This window comes from Zootermopsis nevadensis, unplaced genomic scaffold (assembly GCF_977971745.1).
Source record: "Zootermopsis nevadensis isolate Lab colony 2312 unplaced genomic scaffold, Znev_1.0 Znev_ptg000061l, whole genome shotgun sequence".
Classification (NCBI taxonomy): Eukaryota; Metazoa; Arthropoda; class Insecta; order Blattodea; family Termopsidae; genus Zootermopsis; species Zootermopsis nevadensis.
This window is the reverse complement of record NW_028259192.1, coordinates 21,750,427-21,776,007: the sequence shown is the minus strand read 5'-3', so window position 1 is coordinate 21,776,007 and position 25,581 is coordinate 21,750,427. Positions and strand designations below refer to the sequence as shown.

Here is a 25,581-nt window from a genome sequence, read left to right as displayed (position 1 = left end):
CGCTGTCTTGTTGAAGAAGTAAGATATAGGTCAGTTACTAGCTCTTATGAAATCTAATTAACATTTGGCTACTGTAAAACTAAAGGAAGGTAAGTCATTCGAGATTTCATTTGGTGGAAGTTTTTGTGACATTGTTGGCAGCACTTTTATATAGCAGGTCGACCTTCGTACTCCGTTATGACTCAGCTGTGAGCGTAGACCGTCTACAAGTAGGGTTACTGTACAGTTTTATTTATTCTGTGGTTGTTTTATTTTTCTGGATTAGTTATTGTTTGTGTGTGTTGTTAATTTGTGATGCTTGAACATCGTGTTGATTATACATCGTACGAGTAAGTACAAAACTAGAAATCATTTTTGTGCTGGTTTCGGATTGTGATGTGGAAAAGAATAGAATATAATTTTACATTTCATTAGATCATTCATAGGCCCATACCAAGGATGTAGATAGAATATATAGCACAAATACAGTACTGATGAAAGTAATTTATTAGAGTCAACTGCAATATTACGACAAAAATAATTACACAGGAAAGCATACAAACTATTGCTTCCTGGTTTTTATAATAGCTGAGAAAGCTGGGACATTTTTTGTGCTTAAAAAGTCGCTCTCATATACACGACTTTCTCAAATATTTTAGAGGGAGCTGTTAGTTATTAAATTTGTCTGTACTGAGACATGCACGATTTTCCATGTTTTTTTGTGTAGAAATTTGACTTCTGAATATTTAAATCGTTCTGGAAGAATTCCTAATGCTATTGATTGATTGCAAATATAACTTAAAGGAACACTAACCTAGTCTGCACTTCTTTTGAGTAAAGTTGTTTATATTTCGTCATAACCAAGTAAATTTTTTATTTGAGAGAATTTATTATACTTTTAATTTCATTTACTGCTGTGGTCATCAGATTTATGTTTTGCAAAGGTTTTTGGGGGTTAGGCAAATAGATTTTTTGTACAGTAGCCGGAGCCAAAACTGTGCGTTTCTCGTACTTCAGTATTTTGGAAGTAGAAGGAAAAGAAATTCATTTTCTGTGTAAACCAAAGATATCGATCCAGGAGACAGAGCTACAGCGGAATGTCGCTGGGAAATAATATTTCTTATTTTTCCTTGTATGCTGTCTCTGCGATCATCTTAATATTTAATTCTAACACAGTATAACGCGAAGATTTATTCCGATTACTCTAACATGGATATTGTATAGTCCTGAAGCTAATATTAAAATCGTGGCCCACGTGAAATGTTTATAGAATTGCTTTGATAATTCTGTGTTCATGGAAATGTCAGCTTGACAGTTCTGAGTTCTTACCAGGACCTGTTAGCTCCCAGTTAATTCTATTTAACTGTGTTTGGTTGTACACTCTCTGTACATGGTACAGTTGAAGTGCTTCAGAACATTGGATTGATACATGTGGGTTTGGTAGATGATGTTTCCTCAAACTGCGTGTGAATCTCTGCCCCGTTTGACTGAGTCACGGTTTGTAGACATGAAAATAATGGACCGCCTTCAGTCTGCTGGGTAAAGAGACGGACGGACGTCTATGGTTCTGTGAAAGACGGCAATGTCTTGAACAGCTGAGCGACTATCAGTTTCTTAACAAGTGCTCAAATTCTTGGGGTTATTATTTTAAACGTTATATGTAGTCTGTGATTGTAAGTTTGCTGGTGATTTACGTACTATGAAATACAAAAGGACAGACACAGATGGAAGTTTAGAGGCGTATTCTTGTGAGAAGCTTTCTACAGAGGGCTAAGGAAGGGGATGATTGAGGGTGGTTACCCCTATTCGAGCGGAATATTGGTTTTGGAAATAAATGGGAGATTTATTTTATTACTCAAATGCAGTGCCATTTACCATCTGGATTTCCTTTGTCTATTTGGAACGAACCTTTAACAAGGGGTCTTAAGATGGAAGTTTAATTTCGAGGCGTAACCTTGCTAAGAAGTTCGTCTTTTAAAATAGTAGTGTTCTCTTCTGTAGAATTTTCTATTTAAGCGAACTTGTAGAAAATATATTGGTCGTCGATTACTATCTTATTTAACGGGTGTATCCAAGTAATAATTGTTTTTTTTTTCTTTTTGAAAAGACGACAAAATATTTATGAAAGTGCATATTAAGCATATTCTGTTTGTAATATGTTTAGTGAAGCTCGGAAGAAATATTAATTAATGGGTGAGATTTGAGGTTCTCATGGCGGTGAGTATGAAGACGGCTGTCTTGTGGGTTGTTGCACTGTGTGATTTAATAGACTTTTAGCGACGTTTCGGAGGTGCATGAATAAGTCTTATAGAAAATACAATTTTCCGAGTTACGTATTTGTGTGTTAAAGCAGTTTTCTGTAGAATTTTATGACCGTCACAACAAAACCTGAACTGAAACACGAAATATAGTAAAAATTGTTAATATCGTAATAGTAAATTTCGTTTTGTGGTTCAACGAGTTAACTTGAATCCAGTTTATATCTCATTGAATTTCTGTACGCATTTTTTTTTTTTTTTTTTTTTGAATTAATGTATGATCGTTGGTATACGTCGCTAAGCAGGATTCTGTTATACCACAGGCAGAATTTTCCCAGCGATTCTTACAGTTTCCCATGAATTTTGATGATGCAAGCGCCTGTGATAATCCGCCCTGTCAGTGGATTTTGAACGACAAAATCGCATTATCGCTCCATCTCTCTTGTCCCCCGCATTCTTCGAATTAGTGTACCCGCTCTTTAATTGAAAGGTGGTTATGCTGATACGTATTAGGGATCGTCCAGAAATAAGAGTTGATAACGCGTTTACATTTTTGCTGATTATCTCTACAACCCGTCAAGTATTTTAATCGAATCGATATCTTACAGCATACCCAAAATGAGATGCGATTGGCCGTAATAGAGTGCATCAGCATTGAAAAATGTAAAATTGCTGGAATTATTTTGATCACGTTCAAAACGTGTTAATGCTAATGAGTGTTGACACAAAATGGACGGTTACTAAATCGAGGAAAATTAGCAGCAAATAAACACTCCATAACTTATTCTGCTTATTTACAGGACCGCGTCTTTGGGCGCGTTCACAACCCTGAGGAGTTCCGTCAGTCCGCTCGAACGTAAGAAATAACTTGAGAACGGATAAACCAATTTTGATAAAATTTTATATTCGAGAGTTTTGAGAAGGGTTATAGAGTAATTTAAGTTTTTGTTTAGTTTGGACAATTTTATCGACCACTTCACATGCGATCGTAAATACTGTTCTCAAGCTAAACAGTTCAATTTTTGAAAATATATGATAGTGGAAGAGAGATGCATTTTTGGAAATTAGAAAGGTATATAATGTTGTTCATCTGACATATTTATAGATTTCTCATCAGACTACCAGCGCCGTGTAACATTTTAAAGCAGTTTTGGTAATTGTGGACTTCACCTGATTTAACAAACTTTAACTACGGATTTTACCCACAGATTGCACTTATGGGTTTTCTACGATTTTAATAATAACCTGAATATTTCCTTAAACATCGTTAACCAGTTGATCTCTGTAATGGCGAAGTGATGTGTTTTCTTTGCGGTACGGACTGAATCTTTAAATCGAATCCCGGTTGTTCATCCATCAGGGCAGTCCCACTGACTGTTCTGTTCCGCCGAAATCTCACTTTTATGATTTTGTGAAGGGTTGTGATATGTTTCGTCCATTGCTCGACAATTATTTTGCAGTCGTGGTACACTCAGCTGTTGTAAAACTAGCTTCACATCACCTGGTTTCTGAAAGCATTACTGCTTGCCGATCATTAGACGGGAATACAGACTTCTGCATTACCATGACCCGAAAGATTGTCACAGAGTCGCAGATTCTGACGCCTCAATTAGTCCGGCAGAAAACAAACCATGTTTCGCACTTGCAGAACACTGACCAGCATCACTGTGATGTGTATCTTGCTGGCAGGTGAAAGAGCCAGTGATTAATGACCCAATCCGTGCGTTGAATTGTTCTCGGAATGAGTACTGTTTACTGTCCGTGTTCCTTTTTTATGTTTTAGGAACAAAAAGTTTATTATGTGGCTTCACTTAACCCTTTAAAGCCCAGTGGTAATTATACGTACCATCTGTTTTAACAGTCAGTGACTACGCATTCCGTATTTGTGTTTCGTATGATTCTCACAATAAACAGCGATTATCTCCTTAAACAGCGTTAACCAGTTGATCTTTCGTAGTGGTGTTTTCTTTGCGGTACGGACTGAATTCTTAAATGTCATTTAGACGAGTTTCAACTGAAATTATCTTGCGTCTCCCCAACCAATTTCCTCTTTGTTCTACTCTCTTGCTATCCTTCCTAACTCTCTTTCTCATTCAACAGTATTGCCTTACGCTATCCTCTACTTTGTCTTCTCTTCTCTCTGACTTCGGTTTCAAAGGGTTAATGTTGTTCTTGGGTCTTTAACAGATTAAAGTCAACTTATGACCTGTACTGTCCTTTGATGTACAGTTCTGGACGAATCCAAAGAGGATGTCTATGGTCTCTGCCGGCCTAGACTTCCGGTCTCTAGCTCAATCGCATGCCGACTGAGGTATCCCTTAGTGCATCTAACATTTCGTAAGTTTTGAAGTCTTCGTCAGGCGATCAGCCTCCAACGTTTCTGTCTGTCGTAGGGGGTTTGAAAACATTTAGCACTATCGGACTGTCCTGTGAGAGGCCAGCCACCTGAGCTACGAGATGAGACGTCATTCGCTGTGCCGTTGTATATAATCTAATGGCCGACGGGACAGATGGGTTCAGATGCCGTGGCAAAGGGTTTCATATCGTCATTACATCCCGTTGACCGGAAGGGGTTATAATGACGTAGAAGACCTTCGCTGTGTTGACACGGGGAACGGCTTAATCCACCAGCTCTCTGGATCATCACGTTACCACCGCAAGTCAATACGGGCGAGTGTAGTAACAAAGTTTTGCCCTGGTTTGTAGGCCTACAGCGAGAGAGACGGAATGCAACGCTGAGGAACTTAAATGTTTACACAAAGAGAGAGAGAGAGAGCTATGGGGTTTTAAAACGGTTCGCTAATATCCTGTAATACCAGTTTCGGGTACTAGTTAAGAAACTGCCTTTTCAGACTGAAGGTGTTCAGGGATATTTCCAAAAAAATCCGTAATATTTTTGGTCATCTTGTCGTCTCACGCAACGTTGAACAATCAGCGTCGCTAAAAGATATGAAAAGAAATAATCTCAAAAAAAAAAGTACAGTAATATTAACCCAACTTAAGTAAAATAAACCCAGTTAAGAAATGCTTATTGTAACTAACACCATAGAGCGGAGTCCATTTTAAGAATATAATAGTACGGTGCCCGAATTTATAACTTGTGTTGGGCAAGGCCGTGGTCTAGGCAACACGGAGTTTTCCTCCGTGGCATCCCAACAATTACTCCATTCACACACAGAAGAAGGCAATGGCAAACCACTTCTGGATCATCTGCCAAGAACGTATATGAACAGGTCCCAGTCCGAGAAAAGGATGGAAGGATCCTGTTCATATGGACCTGTCGTCAGACAGAACACTAAATAAATAAATAAATAAATAAGTACGCTATCCAGTGCAAAAACGAAATCACCGCGTTTTGTGAAACCTCGGAAGCTTCATCACCGCGTTCACAAATGTCTGCAACCAGTCGCTGTCGTGATCCAATTGAATTCAATCCAGACGCACCAAGGCTATTTCCGTAAGATACATTTTAATATTATTCTCTCATTTCCGCCATGGTCTTCTATATGACGTCTCTCCATTATCCTTTGCTGCCTCCTGTCGTTCTGTTCATAATTCCCAATTCTCTTTTTAAGCAAAATTCGGACATTTTCATTGCTGATCGTACGTTTACAGATTAGTCTGTGAAACTTGGTCCATCGTTGCGATTTAAAGATAAATGATCGATTTTTTTATCATATCTCAGTAGTTTGCATGACCTCCAGGTTGGTACAGATACAATTTAGTGCAAAGTTTCGTGAAAATCGGTCAGTTGACTCAGACTTTTTGTGGAGATGGTGGAACAGACGTATTTTCAGCATTAAAATACTTAAATGAGATTTAAAAGAGAGAGGAAACCATGCGAATGAATGGCATGGGACAAGGATAGGGGAAATGCAGACACGACATCGAAGTTAGTTTTGGTAGCTAAAACCATTAAACTACAGCAAACCTTGGATTTGAATGAAGTAACAAAGTGACTGACTGTCCGTACAGTCTGTGCAGCTAAAAGTACGGAAAAGTTCAGGTCATCCTCCAGAGATATCCGAGACAGGGAATCAGGAAAAGCTTTTAGCTCTGAAAGGAACAGACAATGACGGATTAATGGACTTTCAGTGCAGGCCCAGTGATGTTTTGCAACGCTGTTGATTAAAGCGAGGGAAATTTCTTTATTTTACCTCCCTTTTCTTGCTTTCCTTGAGCGTTTTAAAAAATATATATACTTCTGTAATCGAGTTATTTTTTGAGACGAAACTGCAGTCACTTTACTGTTCGCGGAGGGTGTCAAAGGAGCGCTTATGGCACGTAATTATGCTTAAAAATAGAAATATATACGCATGTACACACGATGAACTATAATTTTACCCGTTATTTTGGATGACTGTAGAAATTGGTCTCTTACGTTAAGGTACGAACACAGATTTAGGGTTATGTAGGATTTGAGGTTCTCACGGACTGTAAGCTTTTAGATAAAGTTTCTAATCCAGTAGTTGGTTATGGAAATATAACTGTGGAACACAGCCTTTCTTCGAAAATGATAATTGCTTAGCTGGTCAATAAATTCCCTACTTTTGATAGAACCCGGAAGTTTATTCCCGAGTATACAAGAGCCGGCAAATGAATTCAACCCACACCGTCACATTTCATGTGATTTATATCCATTTTAATATTATCGGCCCATGTAGCTCTTCGTATCCCAAGTTACTTCATTCCCTTCAGATTTTCCGACTACAATTTTAATATTATCCGCCATCTATCTCTTGGTCTCCCAAGTTACTTCATCCCCTTCAGATTTTCCGACTACAATTTTAATATTATCGGCCCATGTAGCTCTTCGTATCCCAAGTTACTTCATTCCCTTCAGATTTTCCGACTACAATTTTAATATTATCCGCCATCTATTTCTTGGTCTCCCAAGTTACTTCATCCCCTTCAGATTTTCCGACTACAATTTTAATATTATCGGCCCATGTAGCTCTTCGTATCCCAAGTTACTTCATTCCCTTCAGATTCTCCGACTACAATTTTAATATTATCCGCCATCTATCTCTTGGTCTCCCAAGTTACTTCTTTCCCTTCAGATTTTCCGACTACAATCTGCACGCAACTTCTCTCGTGTGTCGTGTACGTTTCATCTCGTTCTCGTAGATTTGATCGCCCTGGTGTTTGGTGCGGAGTGCAGGGCAGGCTAGCTGAGCCCTGAGCGTAAGTGCTCTGTATACTGATCACGAACACGAAATAGCAACTATCAGTCTTGGTACTGGAACAAGCGAGAGTTTTTTGTTTTTTTCATTTACAAAGTTCGCGTTTCAAGCACTTCGGAACAAGGTTGCCTACTGCTACAAGAGCAAAGTGTTTTAAATTTCAATATCCCCTGTGAAATTTTATTGACACTTCCACTGACATCGGATAGAAAGGGTTAAGGAAATGCTGTGCATGTGTGTGGAAACAGGGTTTGAGGTACGAATATTGGAAACCTTGGGAGAAACAGTGAAGAGGGATGGATAGTGTGCACAGGTGGCAGCTGTTTTCCTGACATTTCAAATAAACTCCGCGTCCCGGCGAAATGTACCAACTTCACCCGTCACTCATCTGCGGGAGAAATCCCGTGACGTCACCAGGGCGGAGATTAAGGATTTGCGCGCACGAGCGGTGTTTCTGTCGCAGCGGTAAAACGACCGCAAACGCATATTAAGGTTGCCTGTGCACACGGACGGTGATATAAACGCATTATCTGCGCTTTATTTTCGGTTGGGATCTGGATTTTGTTGAGACTGTCGCTGTGTCCGCTTTTTGCTAAGAGCAAGGGCAAAGCGTAGAATTAAATTTTGGTTCCCTCCAGTTATAAGTCAAAGATTGTTGAAAGACAAATTTCACAAGTTATTTGAGAGCCTGAGTATGTTATTATTATTTAGTGTTCTGTCTGACGACAGGTCCATATGAACAGGATCCTTCCATCCTTTTCTCGGACTGGGACCTGTTCATATACGTTCTTGGCAGATGATCCAGAAGTGGTTTGCCATTGCCTTCTTCTGTGTGTGAATGGAGTAATTGTTGGGATGCCACGGAGAAACCGGGGAAGCCCCCGGAGGAAAACTCCGTGATGCCTAGACCACGGCCTTGCCCAACACAAGTTATAAATTCGGGCACCGCCGGGAATCGAACCCGAGACCCCAGGATTACAAGGCCAGCGTTCTAACCGCTAGACCACCTCATCTTATTATTATTTAGTGTTCTGTCTGACGACAGGTCCATATGAACAGGATCCTTCCATCCTTTTCTCTTCTCGGACTGGGACATGTTCATATACGTTCTTGGCAGATGATCCAGAAGTGGTTTGCCATTGCCTTCTTCTGTGTGTGAATGGAGTAATTGTTGGGATGCCACGAAGGAAAACTCCGTGTTGCCTAGACCACGGCCTTGCCCAACACAAGTTATAAATTCGGGCACCCGAGACCCCAGGATTACAAGGCCAGCGTTCTAACCGCTAGACCACCGTAATGTATCCAAATTAATTATTCAGATACTTTTTTGTCTAGTTGGCTCGAGTTCGGGAGTAGAGCTTCAAGGACTTCTATCCACAGTTTCTCTTTAGTGTTTGTCACTGTACTCCGATAAGTCCGAACTGTACAATGCCGGGTTCTTCGTGTTCTATTGCCAACTGCACTTTCTGGCCGCTTTAACCTCGGGGAACGATCCCGGTACCCACTGTGTAAGAATATTTGTGGACTCTAGAGCCTGTCTGGTGGAGGTCGAGGCAAAGAGCAAAATCCTGCCCCGCTGGGAATCGAACCGTGATGTTCCGTCGTCCGAGATTTTGGTAATACCAAAATTATGTCTCCTGTTCATTACTATTATTATTATCATGTCCCACTGTTACTGCGACCGTTTTACTTGCCTTAGGAAATTGACTGCGTGTGTCAAAGTGAATGGACTTGACAGCACTAATTAAAACCCTCAGTAAGTTCCACGTTCTAATCGGAGTAAAACGGAAAATTTGAACTTCCAACCTCCTTTGTGGCGACTTCGGCTATATTCAACATTAAATGTTCCTCTTCATGTAGCCATGCAAGTTCGCATCTTATATTTCCACTCACACCTCAAATTTCTAGCCTACGGGCAGTCTGTCTGTATTGCAGACTTTACTTTCGTTAACCTCTGTATCTCGCCCCCCCCTCCCCACCCCTTCGCCGTGACGAGAAATTCCCTTGATGATAAGCTGCATCGGCCATATCTCCTCTCTCCCCTTCCTATCACGTGTGAACAAGGTTATAGGATTGTAGTTTAATAATCGCAATTAGTGAACCCTCTCTGAAACAGAATGTACGAAGCCAGCAGCTTCGTAAATTACACAGAGGTGCAACAGCTTTGTCTGCTCACGAGACAGATAAGCATCAGAATGGACTTAGTTGCACGTTCTGTAAGCGAATAATAAATATTATATTTTAATTGCACCTTACAAAGAAATTTATAATCTGTACCCTTCAATTTGTAGGTGTACGGTTATTAAATAAGCAAAATGAAGATGCAAGAGAAAACAGAAGCTAATATCTTAATGTTTTTTTAATATTTATCTTGTCTGGCTGCCTTCTCGGTTGTAGCACCATGCAGACTGGTAGGAGTTTACCAAATCTTCATCACATGAGACAGCCATATTCTTACTCACCGCCGTAAGAACGTTAAATCCAAATATCTGGTTCACTTCGTCGATTTGAGACGTTCGTATTTTAAAGTTAGCAAAGCGGTATGTGGTATTACAGTCAGACGTGGTCTATGTATCGTTTCTTACAGTTCTTCTCGATTGTTTAGACCACAGGGTCCTTCAGTCCATGCCCCCCCCTCCCCCGCCCCCCGAGTTCACGTACGAAGTTACTTTGTGTAACTTCTAATTTTCTCAAACACTTAAGATTTATGAATCCCCGTAGGTAATCTCGACCTCCCTATTATTTCCTGACCTGAAAAAAAAAGAAGTTGGATCTGAAACATTTTCTTAGCAATTTTAAAGTCCGTACTCTGTAGCAATATTTTCCTTTAAAAATTGTTGTGCACAAAAGAAAATGAGAAATCATGAAGACTTAAACCGCTCATCCACTTAGATCTTCATAATATACTAAAGCAAGCTTTATTATCGTATAGTGGAGTTTTCTGTTTCTCTAACATCTATGTTCTCGAGCGAATCAAGCCTTAAGGGATTTTTACTTGTGAAAATTTCATCCCTACTTCCTTCTTTAGTATCAACTGCCTCCTGCGGTGTTCTCCATCCGTTTTTCTTTGCTGAAAGTCTTCTGTCTTAGATGGGGCTCCTCACAACAGACCAGAGTAAGAAAAATTGTCCACCATTCATTCTCATCTGTCTGGTCTGGGTGAGAGGATAGGAGTCTTTTCATTTTTCCTTTTTTCCTTCTTTACTTTTCTAGCACAAAGCTCCTTAAGGTTCACGCAGAACACAAGCCCTCTTCTACGTCTGTATTCTTTTTCCACCTCTCGCTCTCTCTTTGACCTTTCTCGTCCATTCTCTCAGTCTCCCTGATCGCACGCGAGACACCTGTAATATCAAGCAACCGTTACGCGTCCATCGCATTCTAGTTCTCACTGTAATACTTTGGTACCTTCACACACAGTCCCCAGGTTGGATGACCACCCCTTATCGCCTTTCTCCGAGTACTTTTTTAATACATTCTCAGGGACCCTCCACATCCAGAAATCGTCTCTCCTGTTCACAGCTTGAGAAAGCTCCAAAGAACCAATTTAAGATGGATGCTAAAGACCAACAAAGTCCCGCCCGTCGATAAGGTTCATTACAATTTCTCTGCCGCGTGAGGCATCTAAACAATGAAACGTTTATTACTGTGGCAGTATCTCATAGAATCCCATAGACTGTTGATAAAGTTAATCACCGATAGCCTTTTGTACTTCGTATCCCTTGATCTACTTCAGAAGCCTTGTAGATAATCATAATTTCCTTGGGACGTCTTTATATTTAACGTCTCTTCTGTTATAAACCATCTGAGATGTTACGTTACTAAACCATATTCAACAACATTCTGTTGAAATGTCAACTAGTTTCCACTACTAGTCTCAAATAAATAAATAGCTGTTTCACGCAGAATCCTTACCTGTTTATTTCGCATTCACCAAAGACTTTAAACCGTAATACTGGATGCGCCTTCAGTGCAAAATTTATGAGCAAGGTGTGGGCTGAATATTCAGTGAACTTTGACCTATAACCACTTTCCGAGTATTAAATAAACGTTTTATCTAGGACTCTGGAAGCTGAGTAGAAGTCTTAAAATGTATTGAGAGATGTAAGATGCTGGGATTAAGTTTTCGCCTTTCTCGGTGTGAAAGAGGTACTTCGGTGAATAATACTTCTATGCCAGCTTGTGCCAGGTGGTTGTGAAATGTAGGTCACGTGATATTAAACGGCTTAAGAAGATTACATGTGAACGTATGTGCGCTACAGCCTGGTGGAACCAGGTACAAGGCACTCGAAAGTTGGGGGGAACGTATCCCCACGTTTGAACACTTTACTCACCTAACACAAATTCGCGTCGCAGTGTCGTCGTGATTTTGAGAAATCCCAGTCGACTTAAAAATGAATACGTGTTGTCAAATTTGCGTCTGTCTGAATTCCTAGGCGGAAGATCTCCGGAGACGCGTTCGTCTGAAACGTCGGTAAGCACTTACAATAAATAGCACACCCTGCATCCTCGTCAGGGCCGCATCCTTCCCGATTTACCATTCATGAATCATTCTATCATCCGACGATAGTCTTATCTACTGGGATCGTAGCAAGGTAAACCACAAACAGATACATCATCACATTTTTAATGAATTCAGTCATACATTACAGTTTTTTTTCTAAATTAGGACGATGTGTTCCTCCGAAACGTCGGAAACCATTTTTAAGACCGTGTGAGATTTGAGGATCGAACAACCGTGAACATTTCGATGTTGGTCATCTGACTGCTAATTACATGTGGACTCGTAGATAGATACCAAAGTTTGGGAGTGGGGGAAATACTGTCACCATTTTCAGGTCTAAAACTTTAATATCGACCTGAAAGTCCACACGGTGTACTCCGCAGATCACCATCAAAATCCAAAAAGCTTTGCGGCATGGTAACCCTTGAAGACAATAATATTAATATCACTGCTGTGAAACCATCGGATCTCGTATGTTCTGTAAAATATAAGGAATGTGGGTGGACTATATGTAAGGGGTACCGCTTTTGTATCAAAATTCGTACAGTTCTGGCAGTAGGTATTTTAGGTTTCACATGGACAAGCTCACGGAAATTAAGTTACAGATAATTTATTCTGCCCTCTGAAATTAAGAACATTGGAACCTGAATGTTGCTACTTTCTTTGTTTTGGGAATTATTCATGATTTGTTGAATTGTATCTAAAGAAAATTTTAAAAAAATCTTTTCGCACGATGGGTCTTCCTGCGTTGTCAGTAGAGAGGTAGACACGTGCTCTTTCAGATCTGGCTGACGAAAGTGTTCCCGATCTGTTGACCGCATGTGTCCATCTGAAGTCTGAGGAAAACTACTTCAAAACATAACTATATTGGTGACTTTTCATAAACATTCAACAGACTAAGGCGGTTGTTCACAGCACTTAACAGTGGTAATATTAGCGCCGATAGAATTCAAGAGAACAACTTGAGAATACCTCTTGCTGTCAGTGGCTTTGTTCGCTTGCTTTAGCATAAACACAGCCGAGCTGCTGGTTTTGGCTTTCTGTGCCCTTAACTACGTACCTAGGCTTTGAATGTGATGACACAAATTGTAACATTGCGACTGAGGAAACTAACTTGAGTAGGCGACGTTATTAATGGACACTTGTAACGCAAAGCTGCTCTGCGTATTCACTGAGGACTTTGCAGCTGCACAGTGTTTCATGAAGATTTACGATGTTGTGACAGATCACTTTGTTATTAAAATACACACAGCTTTATCATAATTCGACATAATAATGTGTGTCTGAAACGTCGGTAGAATAAATTCGATTGTATCGTTTGTTTATTTATTGTGTCTTCGCTGAAGTACGAGGCGTGTCCTCAAAGTAAGTTTCCCTGGGGCCGTTTACAGAAACAAAACACAATTTCATGGAAATATTTATTGCAACAGATACAGCAAGTGTCCAGCTATTTTTCAACATATTCGCCACCGGAATTGAGACATTTGTCATACCGTGGGACCAACTTTTGAATACCTGTGTCGTAGAAGTCTGCCGCCTGGGATTGGAACCACTGTGTGACAACCATCTCCGCGTATCTGTCATTCTCAAAACGCTGACGCTGACCGGACAGGAATTTCTTGAGGTGTAGGAAAAGATGGAAATCACTGGGAGCGAGGTCCGGGCTGTAGGGTGAATGATTAAACACCTCCCAGCTGAACTCCTGCAGGAGACTTGCTGTCCGTCGAGCCGTGTGCGGCCTAGCGTTATCACTGACCGCACTTCACAGTCGGCGGGAGCTGGAATAAGAACCTCCATCTTCAACAGCTGCAACGATGCTAATGTGAGAACGCGGGAAGTTCCGTTAGTGCATGCGCCATGCTACGTCATTGCTCTATCACGTACGCACAGTCGCTTCGCGCAATATAAGGTTTGCTAGCTGTGGGACGAGTGGGAAACTTACTTTGAGGACGCGCCTCGTATTTTAGATTATAAGCTGAATATCAATTTGTCATCGCCTTATGCTTGCCACTCGTCCTGACTATCTTATTATCCTTGGTGTGATCACCTAATAGTATCTGGTGAAGAATATAGTTGTAAAATTTCTCGTTAGATAAATGTCTCTCCGCCTTGGATCGAAATAATGACCTCATTTCAATATCTTCAGAATATCGGTCAGTGTTTTTTTTTCTCTTCAAACTGAGAGAACAAATTTTCATATCCATATGGAAAAACAAAATAAAATTGTACCGTGTATGAGGGCCTGCTTGTTGTAAAGGGCTCGTTAAAAAAACTTTTGTAAGACAAGAGTTTTATTTTTACATTTCTTGATATCAGCAAAGGCAAACAGAAAATGATTCCACCTCTTGCAGGTTTCAAGTCTTATTTTGTCCTATCGAACAGTAAGAACACACATTTCTGGTGTTCCCGATTATTTTTAGACACACTGTGTTTCATTTCTCGCAGTTTTATCTCAGCGGAGAACCCTAAGACGTATTATCTCCCCGTTCTAATCCATTACTTCTTCAGAGTTCTATCCACCAATCCACCCCCATCCCTTCTCTACGTACGCCATCTTACCAATTCTTCTTTCTCCTTTTTTACAACTACCTTACACGTAATTACACATACACAACGCGAAATAGAAGGAAAGAGGCAGAAATGACGAGAAGAAGACAGAAAAAGAGAAGGTTTCGGAATGCAAAAGAATATGATGAAGAAACTATCTCATTTTAAAGAAACAGCGATACTAGCGCCAGTAATTAAACCGTGGCGGTTTTAGCAACTGAAACGAACAGAAGAATTATTAAAAGTGCCCTGTCCGTTGCCTTGCCTTCATTTATAATCTACGCCAACTGCAGGGTACGTCTGTATGCCACGGCGTTGTCTTTTGGACATTTTAGAATTCAGCTCTAAATGATATGATGGCACGAAATTGACGAAGGTACGAGCTAAGGAATAAAGGTCAGAAATAAGTCATTCACCACTGAATTTCGATGACCCCGGTATTTGTATGACGAATCGATCAGTCGGAGATCTTTAGAAAACCAGTGTAGCGTCAAAGAGTCTGGTAAAAGATTTCTGTCTTCTGGGTTGTAGCGTCGTACAGTCTGGTTGAAGTTTTCCAACGTTTCAGAGGTTTTTGCTGCCTCCATCATCAGGGCGATGAGTGATGGATCTCTGAAACGTCGGTAAACTTCTACCAGACCACAAGGCCTTAAACTTTAGAAAACAGCCATCTTCATATTCACCGCCTTGAGAACCTCAGATACCACAATGGTTATTCCAACTTGTGTCACTGGACGACAAGTCGAGAACGCAAACTTTTGCGTAATGTTATCTATATTTTATTATTATGATGTGTCCTCAGGAGACATTAAAGCTATTTAATAATTCACTGGAACATTAACTTTGAAAACGTAAGTTTTGATCCGTTATTACCTCATTCGCCTATTAACTGCAAACGTTGTTACTAATAATAGATTACTACCCCCTCCCCCAATCATTTTATTCCTAGAAAAAGCGAAGTGCTTCGATCTGACAGCTTTATGAATCGTTTTGTTAGGGGCTCATTTCACATATTTTTTTGCCTGGAACGTACAATGACAGATATTTATGTAACATGTTCATAAGGAGTTTCTTATTATTATTATTATTATTATTTTCTTTTTTTTTCAGTTTCAGACGCACCCATGACGTTTCTACACCACTACAAGTAAAAGTTACCACTCCAAGAATAAAGAATCTCTACTAAGAAGAGAAATATATACAGATGCGTAACTACATAGTTGTTCGTTGAATATCGCATGGAAAGTTGGAAGTAAGTTTAGTTCGTATGTGGAAAGAACAGCTTTTTTGGACATAGTCGAATATTCGTACGAAGTTCTCCGTTATTTTACTGTGCAAATATTACATATTACTTCAGTACCCCATATTTATCTACATGTGCGATCATGTTTAAGTTAGAAATGAAATTTTTTTTTCAGTGTTTAATATCAGATCATTTTTAAAGCCAGTAATGAAAGATTTTATCATTATCGAAGTTTCCGGCCACTCCAGGGACACGAAGAAGGGTTCCAAACGAATGTACAGTGCTGATGGTTAAATTTGAAGTTTCTGTCTCATTTGTGAACAAAATTTTTATAATTCTTTTTAATAGTGGACAATGACGTCCATAATTGGTGTGATAAAATTATTTAGTAATGACATATTCGTATGTGATTATTACACTCTAAAACCAAACGGGTTTCAAGGTGGTGGTGGTGGTTGTGGTGTTTGTTAGGTTGATCATGTAGAAGAGTTTATTAAAAGCAAAATGACTCGGGGGTAAGTGTGAAGTGTGGTCCATTTATCAAGAAAGTACATTATTTTAATTTTTATCTAAAGAGATAAGTGTGTTTCCCCTTCAACCTCATCCCACTATGGGTGAATTTACATATACAGGACGTGCTTCTAAATACTCGGTGTTACCCCGATATTGGATTCAAGTTGTACAGTTGGTAACCGTGCTGCAGGTATTACATGTCCACAGCGGTGTAAGTACAGCGAGTGGTAATGGTGGCAACACGCCAGTAATGAGTACACGGATAGTTCAAACGCGTTACGGAAAACTTCAAGGCCTGGTTTTACCGATGGAGAATCAACGTCACTTGAAGCCTGTCGAAGTTTTCTTAGGGATCCCTTACGCAACCCCTCCAGTAAGATCGAATAGGTTCAGTCCGACGCGAACCCCGTCGCCGTGGGATGGCGTGAGGATAGCGGATACTCATGGCCCCGTGTGTCCTCAGAAACTGCCTGACATCTCCAACGAGACGGCCGCCCTGGAGAGGATGCCGAAGGGTAGAGTGGAATACCTCAAGAGGCTGCTGCCGTATCTGAAGAACCAGAGCGAGGACTGTCTGTACCTCAACATCTACACTCCAGTACAAGGTAGGAGCAAGTGACATTGAATATTCACATTTCTGTGAAGGAATGTCGGAATTTAAAATGTAGAATTATGGAGTGCAGTAAGATACGGAGTTGTCGTGCGATTATGCCAATAAATTATGATATTATTAATGGGGTAATTCCCAGTCAGAAATGTCACATGCGCGTAGGTCAAATTCGCAACTGGTACGCAGCTACGGATGTCAGAAATTCAGTGTGAATACGGTTGTAGATGGAGTAGTAAGTAGTTTCTTTCTTTTGAGTCCGTGGCGACGCCAGTTCTGAACACAGTCTGCCTTTATGTAACCTCAAAGTGGGCTAGTAAAGCGAGATCGTGATTTTCGAAAGGTCACTTTTAATGTACATGAAGGATCATCAGTTACGTAGGCATTAGCATGGAAAGACTCAATTTTGTTCAACAAATGCGACTTAACCTCGAGAAATTTGACTGATGTAAACGAGGCTTGAGGAATTAAATCAGGCTGAAATTATACAAATTAGTAGTATATTCGTTGCATCAGATTCTTATTAATTTATAAAAAAAATTTAGTATTATTAATGTAGTTTTGGATCGACGTCCTTCAAGCTTTACCAACATTACTAATTTTCGTTTGCGTGTGTAATGATTGTTTGCAGATTTATATGGATTTAAAGCAACGCTGCAGCAGGAATATATATACGTATTTATATGAATTATTGAGAGACGTGGGTTTTTATGTTCCATGTGATTTTTATTTGACTACCTTTAACGTGTAGTGATTTTAATAGTTGTAGTCGAATGATTTGGACATTATTATTTTCAGTCCATCGTACTGTGTGTCATGCACAATGTTACTGTAGGGGAAATGGCTGTGCAGGGATGTGTCAGGAGTCGGCACATTTGTTATTTACCGCATTCCGCATTGTCTGTTCGAGGATCGAAGAAAAAAATTATTAATGTTGTGGACAGTAGGCGAATACTTTTTCCCTTAAGCTAAAAAATTTATAAGATATTGTAGGTGCGTCATATTGTGATTTATTTAAATAGTATTAAAAATATATTAAAATTGGCCGTCAATCACAATATAAGATAATTAAAAGATTAAAATATAATTTTAAAATCAGTAAAATTCAGTAATTCTGTTAAAATGTTTATAACATAACACCTGATGATGGCACTATTGATAGCCGAAAACATGTCGTAAATGTTCCACATGTAAATCGAGTACTCGATAAGGAACGAAAAATGATATTTTAATCTTTTAATTATCTTATATTGTGATTGACGGCCAATTTTAATATATTTTTAATACTAAAAAATTTATATCTAGTATGCAGATAAAAGTGGGAAATAAACGTATATTTCTCCATACAACTGAGTTTACTTTAAAATCGCTGTTTGATATTTTTTAAACAGTTTTTTTTTTCAGTTTCAAATCGTTAATTTTTTGTTAAAATTCTCATTGCCTAGTTTCGAAATCACGTGGTCGGCTGCGTATCAACACTACAGATGGTACATGCGACTCGCGGGTAGCGGGTTTCTCACCCCTGGTGTATGATCTATCCGTGTTGTGTCTGCTGGACCAAATCAGTTAGTTAACATTTCCAGTTGTCGTCTTCATCACCCCCCAGCCACAACCGAGATTTCATCTCTTCTTTGGTGACGAACCAGTAGCAAATGTATTTAGTCGAACGATATTTCTTCCCGCCTGTTTTCACTTACGGCCTTAACCGAATTAAATCATAAAACCGTACTTCGGTGCACGTGTTCCACCTGGATGAACTGCGCTGCCGGTCCATTACTCTGTGGGCTACCCTTGTCAGGTACTTTTCAGCACGCAAGTCCATTGCAGTGTGAAATTCTGATTGTCACGTGGTTGTATCGCCCGTGTTTTATGTACTTCGGCGGACACTAGATAAAGCGACCGGACCTTCCACAGGTTCATGATAAAACTGGGAAAATTTGTTCGGAATTGTTTAGTGTCATTTAATGCGAACGAGTTAACGCGGTGGCTACACGATGAACTCTGTTCCAGTCTCGGCGGGACACTGGCTATTTTAAATGGATATTGCAAGGGTTGGTTTTTGTCAGTCTCTGCAGTCAGATACGCATTAAAATAGGCCACGGACTTCTTCCAACTGATCTTTCACCGTACATCAAATCATAATCACATGCTTACATCTTAAAGACTGTTTGTGCGGATTTGTGCAGTTATTACAGTTTTTATAAAAAAATAAACTTAATTTTTAGATGCGACTTTAAATAAAGTCGAATTCTTAAATATTATTAAGACGTCAATTGAATAAAAATTTACTTGGATATTATCCATCGTCTAGTAATAAAACGTAGGGATTAGCTCTATCTAGTGGGCCCAACTGAGTAGGAACCTGAAGACGGAGATAGAGCCCAATCTCCGAAACGTCGTTTTACGTTTTTTACGTTTTATTACTAGACGATGGATAATATCCAAGTAAATTTTTATTCAATTGACTCTTCACCATCGTCAAGAAGTTTTAGATTTGATATTATTAAGACGTGTTTCGGCTTCAAAATTTCTTGTATTGCTCGCTGCGTAATTTTGCCAACCAAAACTGTGTCGCTGCTTCTGAGATATATATATTTCCGGTGTAAGGAGGGTTGCCTAGAACGTCATCAGCAGCCTGGTTATCTCGAAGAACGCAACCCGCAAGACAAACAAACAAGTATTCATATGGTAATTCTGCGGTGGCATACTTGGGGATGCTTGTAGTTCTCAAGCGGCGCGCTAATTAACACATGTAATTAGACGTTCCCATCATGACGAACTTCGTGTTAGGGTGGCATAAGTCACTCAACAACTGCAGCTCCATCGCTGTGCCTGAGAAGTCGTGGAGTGCATTTTACCATCTGAGCCCATCGAGAAGATTTGTTCTTGATAAGACGACAGTCTGTCAAAAAATATCTCCCATCTCAACCCATAAAATGATAACCATTTTCATAAAACCCGCCATTGAACCTCAGAATTCAGTCCACGTCTTCAAATAGAATTTGTTTAAAATACATTTTAATATTATCCTTTCTCACCATCTATGCATAGGGCTCTCAAATCTATGCTTAAAGTCGAGTGCGAAATATATGTACTACCTAATTCAAGAATCAAAACTTTTCATTTTGTAATATGGGTTTCGTATGGCTTTCAGTGCAAACATCGGATTATATCCTAAGCGTTAGCTAGTTGATCTTTGTAATGGTGAAGTACGGTGTTTTCTTTGCGGTACGGACTGGTTCTTATGTATTATGTGGACGAGATTTGGCTTCAAAGGGTGAATAATAGTAACACAAAATCGTACAGAACGTGTTTAAAAACTCTGTCTGTGTGCCCGATATAAATGTAGTTTTCCACTCGTATAAACACGTGACTTTAAACCGAACAAAATTGGACGGAAACAAATAGTCCTGTGCACCAACTCTGATTTTGAATGCAGTGCGAACTCATTTTGTTTAGTCAATGATTTGCCAGCACCAGGTCTCATAAATGTGAGTCAGCGCAACTAGTCATGTTTGGAATGAGATGACGCGGTCGGTGGGAGGGGGTTGTGATATTTCAGGTTTTTGAAACAATACGGTTCACTGCCTAACGTTATTACTATTGCCATTAAAATATGCGTTTTATGTAAAACATTTCGTTCTATGGGAATGTCTGTACCTCTGTTCCCCGCTTTGCTGTTAGAGCAAAGTTATTTTCCAGTTGAATGACGAAAATGAAATGATTGTGATACAAATGTGCATGACCAAGTCTCTCTCTCCCAGTACGCAACTGGTACTTTGCGGGCAGTACAGCGTAGGTTATAATTGGGGGCTGACAGAGTTACTGCTCGACTCAGTAACAACAAAAGCCTTACCCCCTGCCGCCTTCCACAACCGGTAAGTCGCATTCAAAGCTTCGTGTGCAGCGTTTTCATGTCTCAGAAGTCTTAAGTTATTTTATAACTTTTACAGGTGCGTTCCTCCATTTAGACTGCAATTCTGGATGACAGACCGGAATATTTGGTGAAGATTTAATATTTCATTTCGTAAATTCTGTCAGTGCTTGCTCCTTTTCGGTACAAAATGTTTTTTTATCGTCTGATGTCTGAGAACGTAAATATTAAAATACACAAAACTATAAATTTTACGTATTATTTTATGTGGATGTGAAGTCTTGTCTCTTTTGTTATGTGAAACTGAGAAATGTGGTGCTTAGACGAAAAGAAAGTTCCATAATGAGGGGCTTCATTAAGTTATACTCGTCGCCAAATAAAATTAGACTGACCAAGTCAAGGAGGATGAGATGGGCTGGGCATGTAACCCGCATGGGAGAGATAATTAATGCATACAGGTTTTTGATGAGGAAACCAGGACAAAGGAGGATAATATTAAAGTGAATCTTAGAGAAAAAGGATGGAGTGGTATGGACTGGATTCATCTGATTCAGGATAGGGACCAGTGGCTGGCTCTTGTGAATATGGTAATGAACATTCGGGTTCCGGGAACTTCTTGAGTGGCTGAAGGACTGTTGGCTTCTCAGGAAGTGCTCGGCTCCGTGGAGAAAGTGCTTAGTGGAATACGTGGACTTAAGTGGAATGAAATGGAGAAACTTTTTTTATAAGAACTTGCATAATTTGTGCACTTCCCCAAATCAATAAGCGTGAGATGGGCGGGGAATGTAGCACGTGTTGGGAATATTAGAAATCTGTAGAACATTTTGATTTGGAATACTGAACGGAAGATACCACTCGGAAGACCTAGTCGTAGATGGGATTACTACTGCTTTAGGTCGGGCTCGCAGCTTTCTTCATAATATCGCTTGAGCAAGATTTATTGTGTGTGACAGACGCAAACATCAGATAAACTTCCCGCTTCTGCTATGAAATTAATTTCCATTTGTTCTTCCTCGGGATGCAGATCTTTATCGTAAATCACTGTTTGCTGCGGATACAGAGAGGAAGAGGGAGAAATGTAATTATATCTTGGAAATAAAATAAAATATCCGGTTCAGGGGGACTTGAAGTAATTGAAATTTTGAACTGAGTAGAGATGTCTGCTGAACATGGGTTCCGATACTGTTATGATTACATCTATTTTTTTTAAATGTTTTCAAATGCGGTATTAAGATGAATTCATTATTCTTCTTGTTCTTTATTATCACAGACTTTCCACTTTCTCCCCCCACTCTTATTTGTTTCAAGTTATGTCTCTTTTTTTCCTAATTGGTGATGATTTATTATTTATTTAGTGTTCTGTCTGACGACAGGTCCATATGAACAGGATCCTTCCATCCTTTTCTCGGACTGGGACCTGTTTATATACGTTCTTGGCAGATGATCCAGAAGTGGTTTGCCATTGCCTTCTTCTGTGTGTGAATGGAGTAATTGTTGGGATGCCACGGAGGAAAACTCCGTGTTGCCTAGACCACGGCCTTGCCCAACACAAGTTATAAATTCGGGCACCGCCGGGAATCGAACCCGAGACCCCCAGGATTACAAGGTCAGCGTTCTAACCGCTAGACCACCTCATCTTATTATTATTTAGTGTTCTGTCTGACGACAGGTCCATATGAACAGGATCCTTCCATCCTTTTCTCTTCTCGGACTGGGACCTGTTCATATACCTTCTTGGCAGATGATCCAGAAGTGGTTTGCCATTGCCTTCTTCTGTGTGTGAATGGAGTAATTGTTGGGATGCCACGGAGGAAAACTCCGTGTTGCCTAGACCACGGCCTTGCCCAACACAAGTTATAAATTCGGGCACCGCCGGGAATCGAACCCGAGACCCCCAGGATTACAAGGCCAGCGTTCTAACCGCTAGACCACCTCATCTTATTATTATTTAGTGTTCTGTCTGACGACAGGTCCATATGAACAGGATCCTTCCATCCTTTTCTCGGACTGGGACCTGTTCATATACGTTCTTGGCAGATGATCCAGAAGTGGTTTGCCATTGCCTTCTTCTGTGTGTGAATGGAGTAATTGTTGGGATGCCACGGAGGAAAACTCCGTGTTGCCTAGACCACGGCCTTGCCCAACACAAGTTATAAATTCGGGCACCGCCGGGAATCGAACCCGAGACCCCAGGATTACAAGGACAGCGTTCTAACCGCTAGACCACCTCATCTTATTATTATTTAGTGTTCTGTCTGACGACAGGTCCATATGAACAGGATCCTTCCATCCTTTTCTCGGACTGGGACCTGTTCATATACGTTCTTGGCAGATGATCCAGAAGTGGTTTGCCATTGCCTTCTTCTGTGTGTGAATGGAGTAATTGTTGGGATGCCACGGAGGAAAACTCCGTGTTGCCTAGACCACGGCCTTGCCCAACACAAGTTATAAATTCGGGCACCGCCGGGAATCGAACCCGAGACCCCAGGATTACAAGGACAGCGTTCTAACCGCTAGACCACATTATATATATAGATTACATTAACGCAGAATTAGATTCGCGGTTGCTTTAAGCCCATGGAAATATTCCTGGATGCGCATTTTTTAACTTTGGCGTTTGATTTAAATATGAAAGAGACTGCAGGGGGAAAGATTATAGGTCTTATATGTACGCAGAGCTTGTGTTTCCAGCAGTGTCTTATCTGTTCTACTGGTGTAACCATCCAGATAGAATTACATATTAATTAGCTATAGGCTTTTAGGATTATATGAAATTGTAACTAGGCACGTAATGTGGGATTACGAAAGAGATTTTCCCCGTGGAATTTAGGCCATATTTATGAAGGCTTTACGACAATCAGCTCGTCTTTAACAGTAATTAAGTAACTAAGGCTGTGATTTGAAATTTTTCAAATTACTGAGACTTGCCCGTTCAATCCAAGTACCTCCATGGACCAGAGTCATTCTTGAAAAGCTGATAGTAGCTCTGCTTGCTTTCGTTTTCTGGACCTCGAAGGTTTACCCTATTATGAGCCGTCTTACACGCATGCTGTGTCTTTTAAGATTTATTTTTTACCACAATTTACGAAGTATTTGGTATGAGCATTGGCCAGCTTCACGCTACATTTAGTGACTATCGGGAACCGAACACGTGTTGTCCAGCTCTTAACAAAACTTTGATACATTATCTTTAAATATTGCTTAAAGGGGAATTTTGCGTTGTGTGGAGCTACACGCAACATTAGTGTAGATATCATTTCGACGTGTAATCAGGTTTACGTTCCGTCCGCTTTACTCCAAAAGAATTTCCTCCAGAAACCAAGTTTTACGTCGAACGTGTTTTTTAACGTGTTCGCGAACCACTGTTAGCAAACCTTCTGCTTTACGTTATGTCGTGTCAAACAGAATTTAGTCTTATTGTTGATAATGGTCGTTAAGCTCGGTGCCAAGTACGCAAGGGGTCACAGGATGAAGTGAATTTCATGAACAAAAGGACAATGAAAGAATGGAACAATACGCATCCCGGGAGAGACGTCATTAAACGAACGAGGGCTGACGAATGTAAGTCAATGAAGACTAACAACAGGCAACGCGATGTAACATGATAGCCCCGTTTCAAGTTACGAGCATTAATGAAAGAGCAGGATAATGTTCTGATGGGAGTTTTCATTATTAAATGGGATAAGGATGGAATTATTAATACTTCATAATATTTTAAACAAACTATTAGTCATGAGAACCCCCGTCAGATATAGGATTTGTCTCTGCGCTAGAATTTGTGATTTCCTGTTCAGCATTCCCATAGCAAACACTAACAGTAATCCGAGAACCATGGCCTTTATGTTGTCATGGGAACCATGTTCGTGTAATTATCTGCTTATTATGTGTCATAATGGGGTAATGTCTATGATCTTGTAAGTCAGCATATATTATTATAACCGTTGCCATGGTAACGTTGTAAAGGGATTTTCGGGCCTTGCGGTTTATGGCTCTATATGTATGTGTTTGCATGAATTATTATAAGTGTTGACATGGCAACGCTCGCGTAAGGGTCTTGTGGCTTTATACTCCCGAATCCTGACAATAAAACCTCTGTCTGCTGCGTGTGGCGTACAATATCATGATGCATATTTTTTCTTGGTGTATATTTGAAGGTTATTGTCACATGTGGAAGCTTATATATAAGTTTTTTTGGATGTAAAAATGGAAAACCGCAGGCATTAGACTGGTTTCGAGAAAGTTATCTGTTAATAAAAGGGCGATAGTCGCTGCTCGCATTTGTATGAATAAGAGAGGTATGTTATTAACGTCATTCTTTTGGAAAATGTTCTATTTGAGGAATAACTATTAATTATTTGTGATTCTGTTTTCTGTAGTTGGAGATGCATACAGTTACATTTTCTGACTACAGAGAAACCCCCTCTTCTGAAGTTTTCTCAGTCTTAAATAGTTTTCCCAATTTAATTTAAATTAAAATTAAATTATTTGGCTATTCCGTCAAATCACAAAGTATTTAAAATAAGATAATTAAAATAATTAAAATATCATTCTTTGTTCCATATCGAATAATCGATTTACAATTGGAACAGTTACGACATGTTTCGGTTTTATTAAACCATCATCAGGTGTAAAATTATATTAAATTTAAAACTCAATTACAATTTTTTACAATTTTTTTTCGTAGTGTAGTTTTTTGGAGGTCGTGTCCAGATATTTTCATATAATGGATCAACTTTATTGTTTGAAGTGATGCTTTTGATGTTTACGTCGGTCTATGAAGTAAATGAATCAGAGAAACATTAATGAATATGGATGAATATAGAAAACAATTAAATAAATAAATAAATAAATAATATTATAAGGAAAGTAAAATAAT

General features: G+C 39.7%; 1 protein-coding gene across 3 annotated transcripts in view; it reads left to right on the top strand.

The window, feature by feature from the left end:
- LOC110830345 (neuroligin-4, X-linked) overlaps positions 1–25,581 on the top strand; it is a 279,623-nt gene that overhangs the window by 113,179 nt on the left and 140,863 nt on the right. The window contains exons 1-3 of one of the 3 annotated variants that reach the window (XM_087340747.1): positions 170–329; positions 15,579–15,720; positions 16,688–16,829. In XM_087340747.1, coding sequence (XP_087196873.1) covers positions 16,730–16,829 — 100 coding nt within the window. In that variant the 5' untranslated portion in view covers positions 170–329; positions 15,579–15,720; positions 16,688–16,729. Of the gene's footprint in view, positions 1–169; positions 330–15,578; positions 16,830–25,581 lie in introns of those variants that run through there. The other 2 variants (XM_022065133.2, XM_022065136.2) reach the window with 2 other exon arrangements.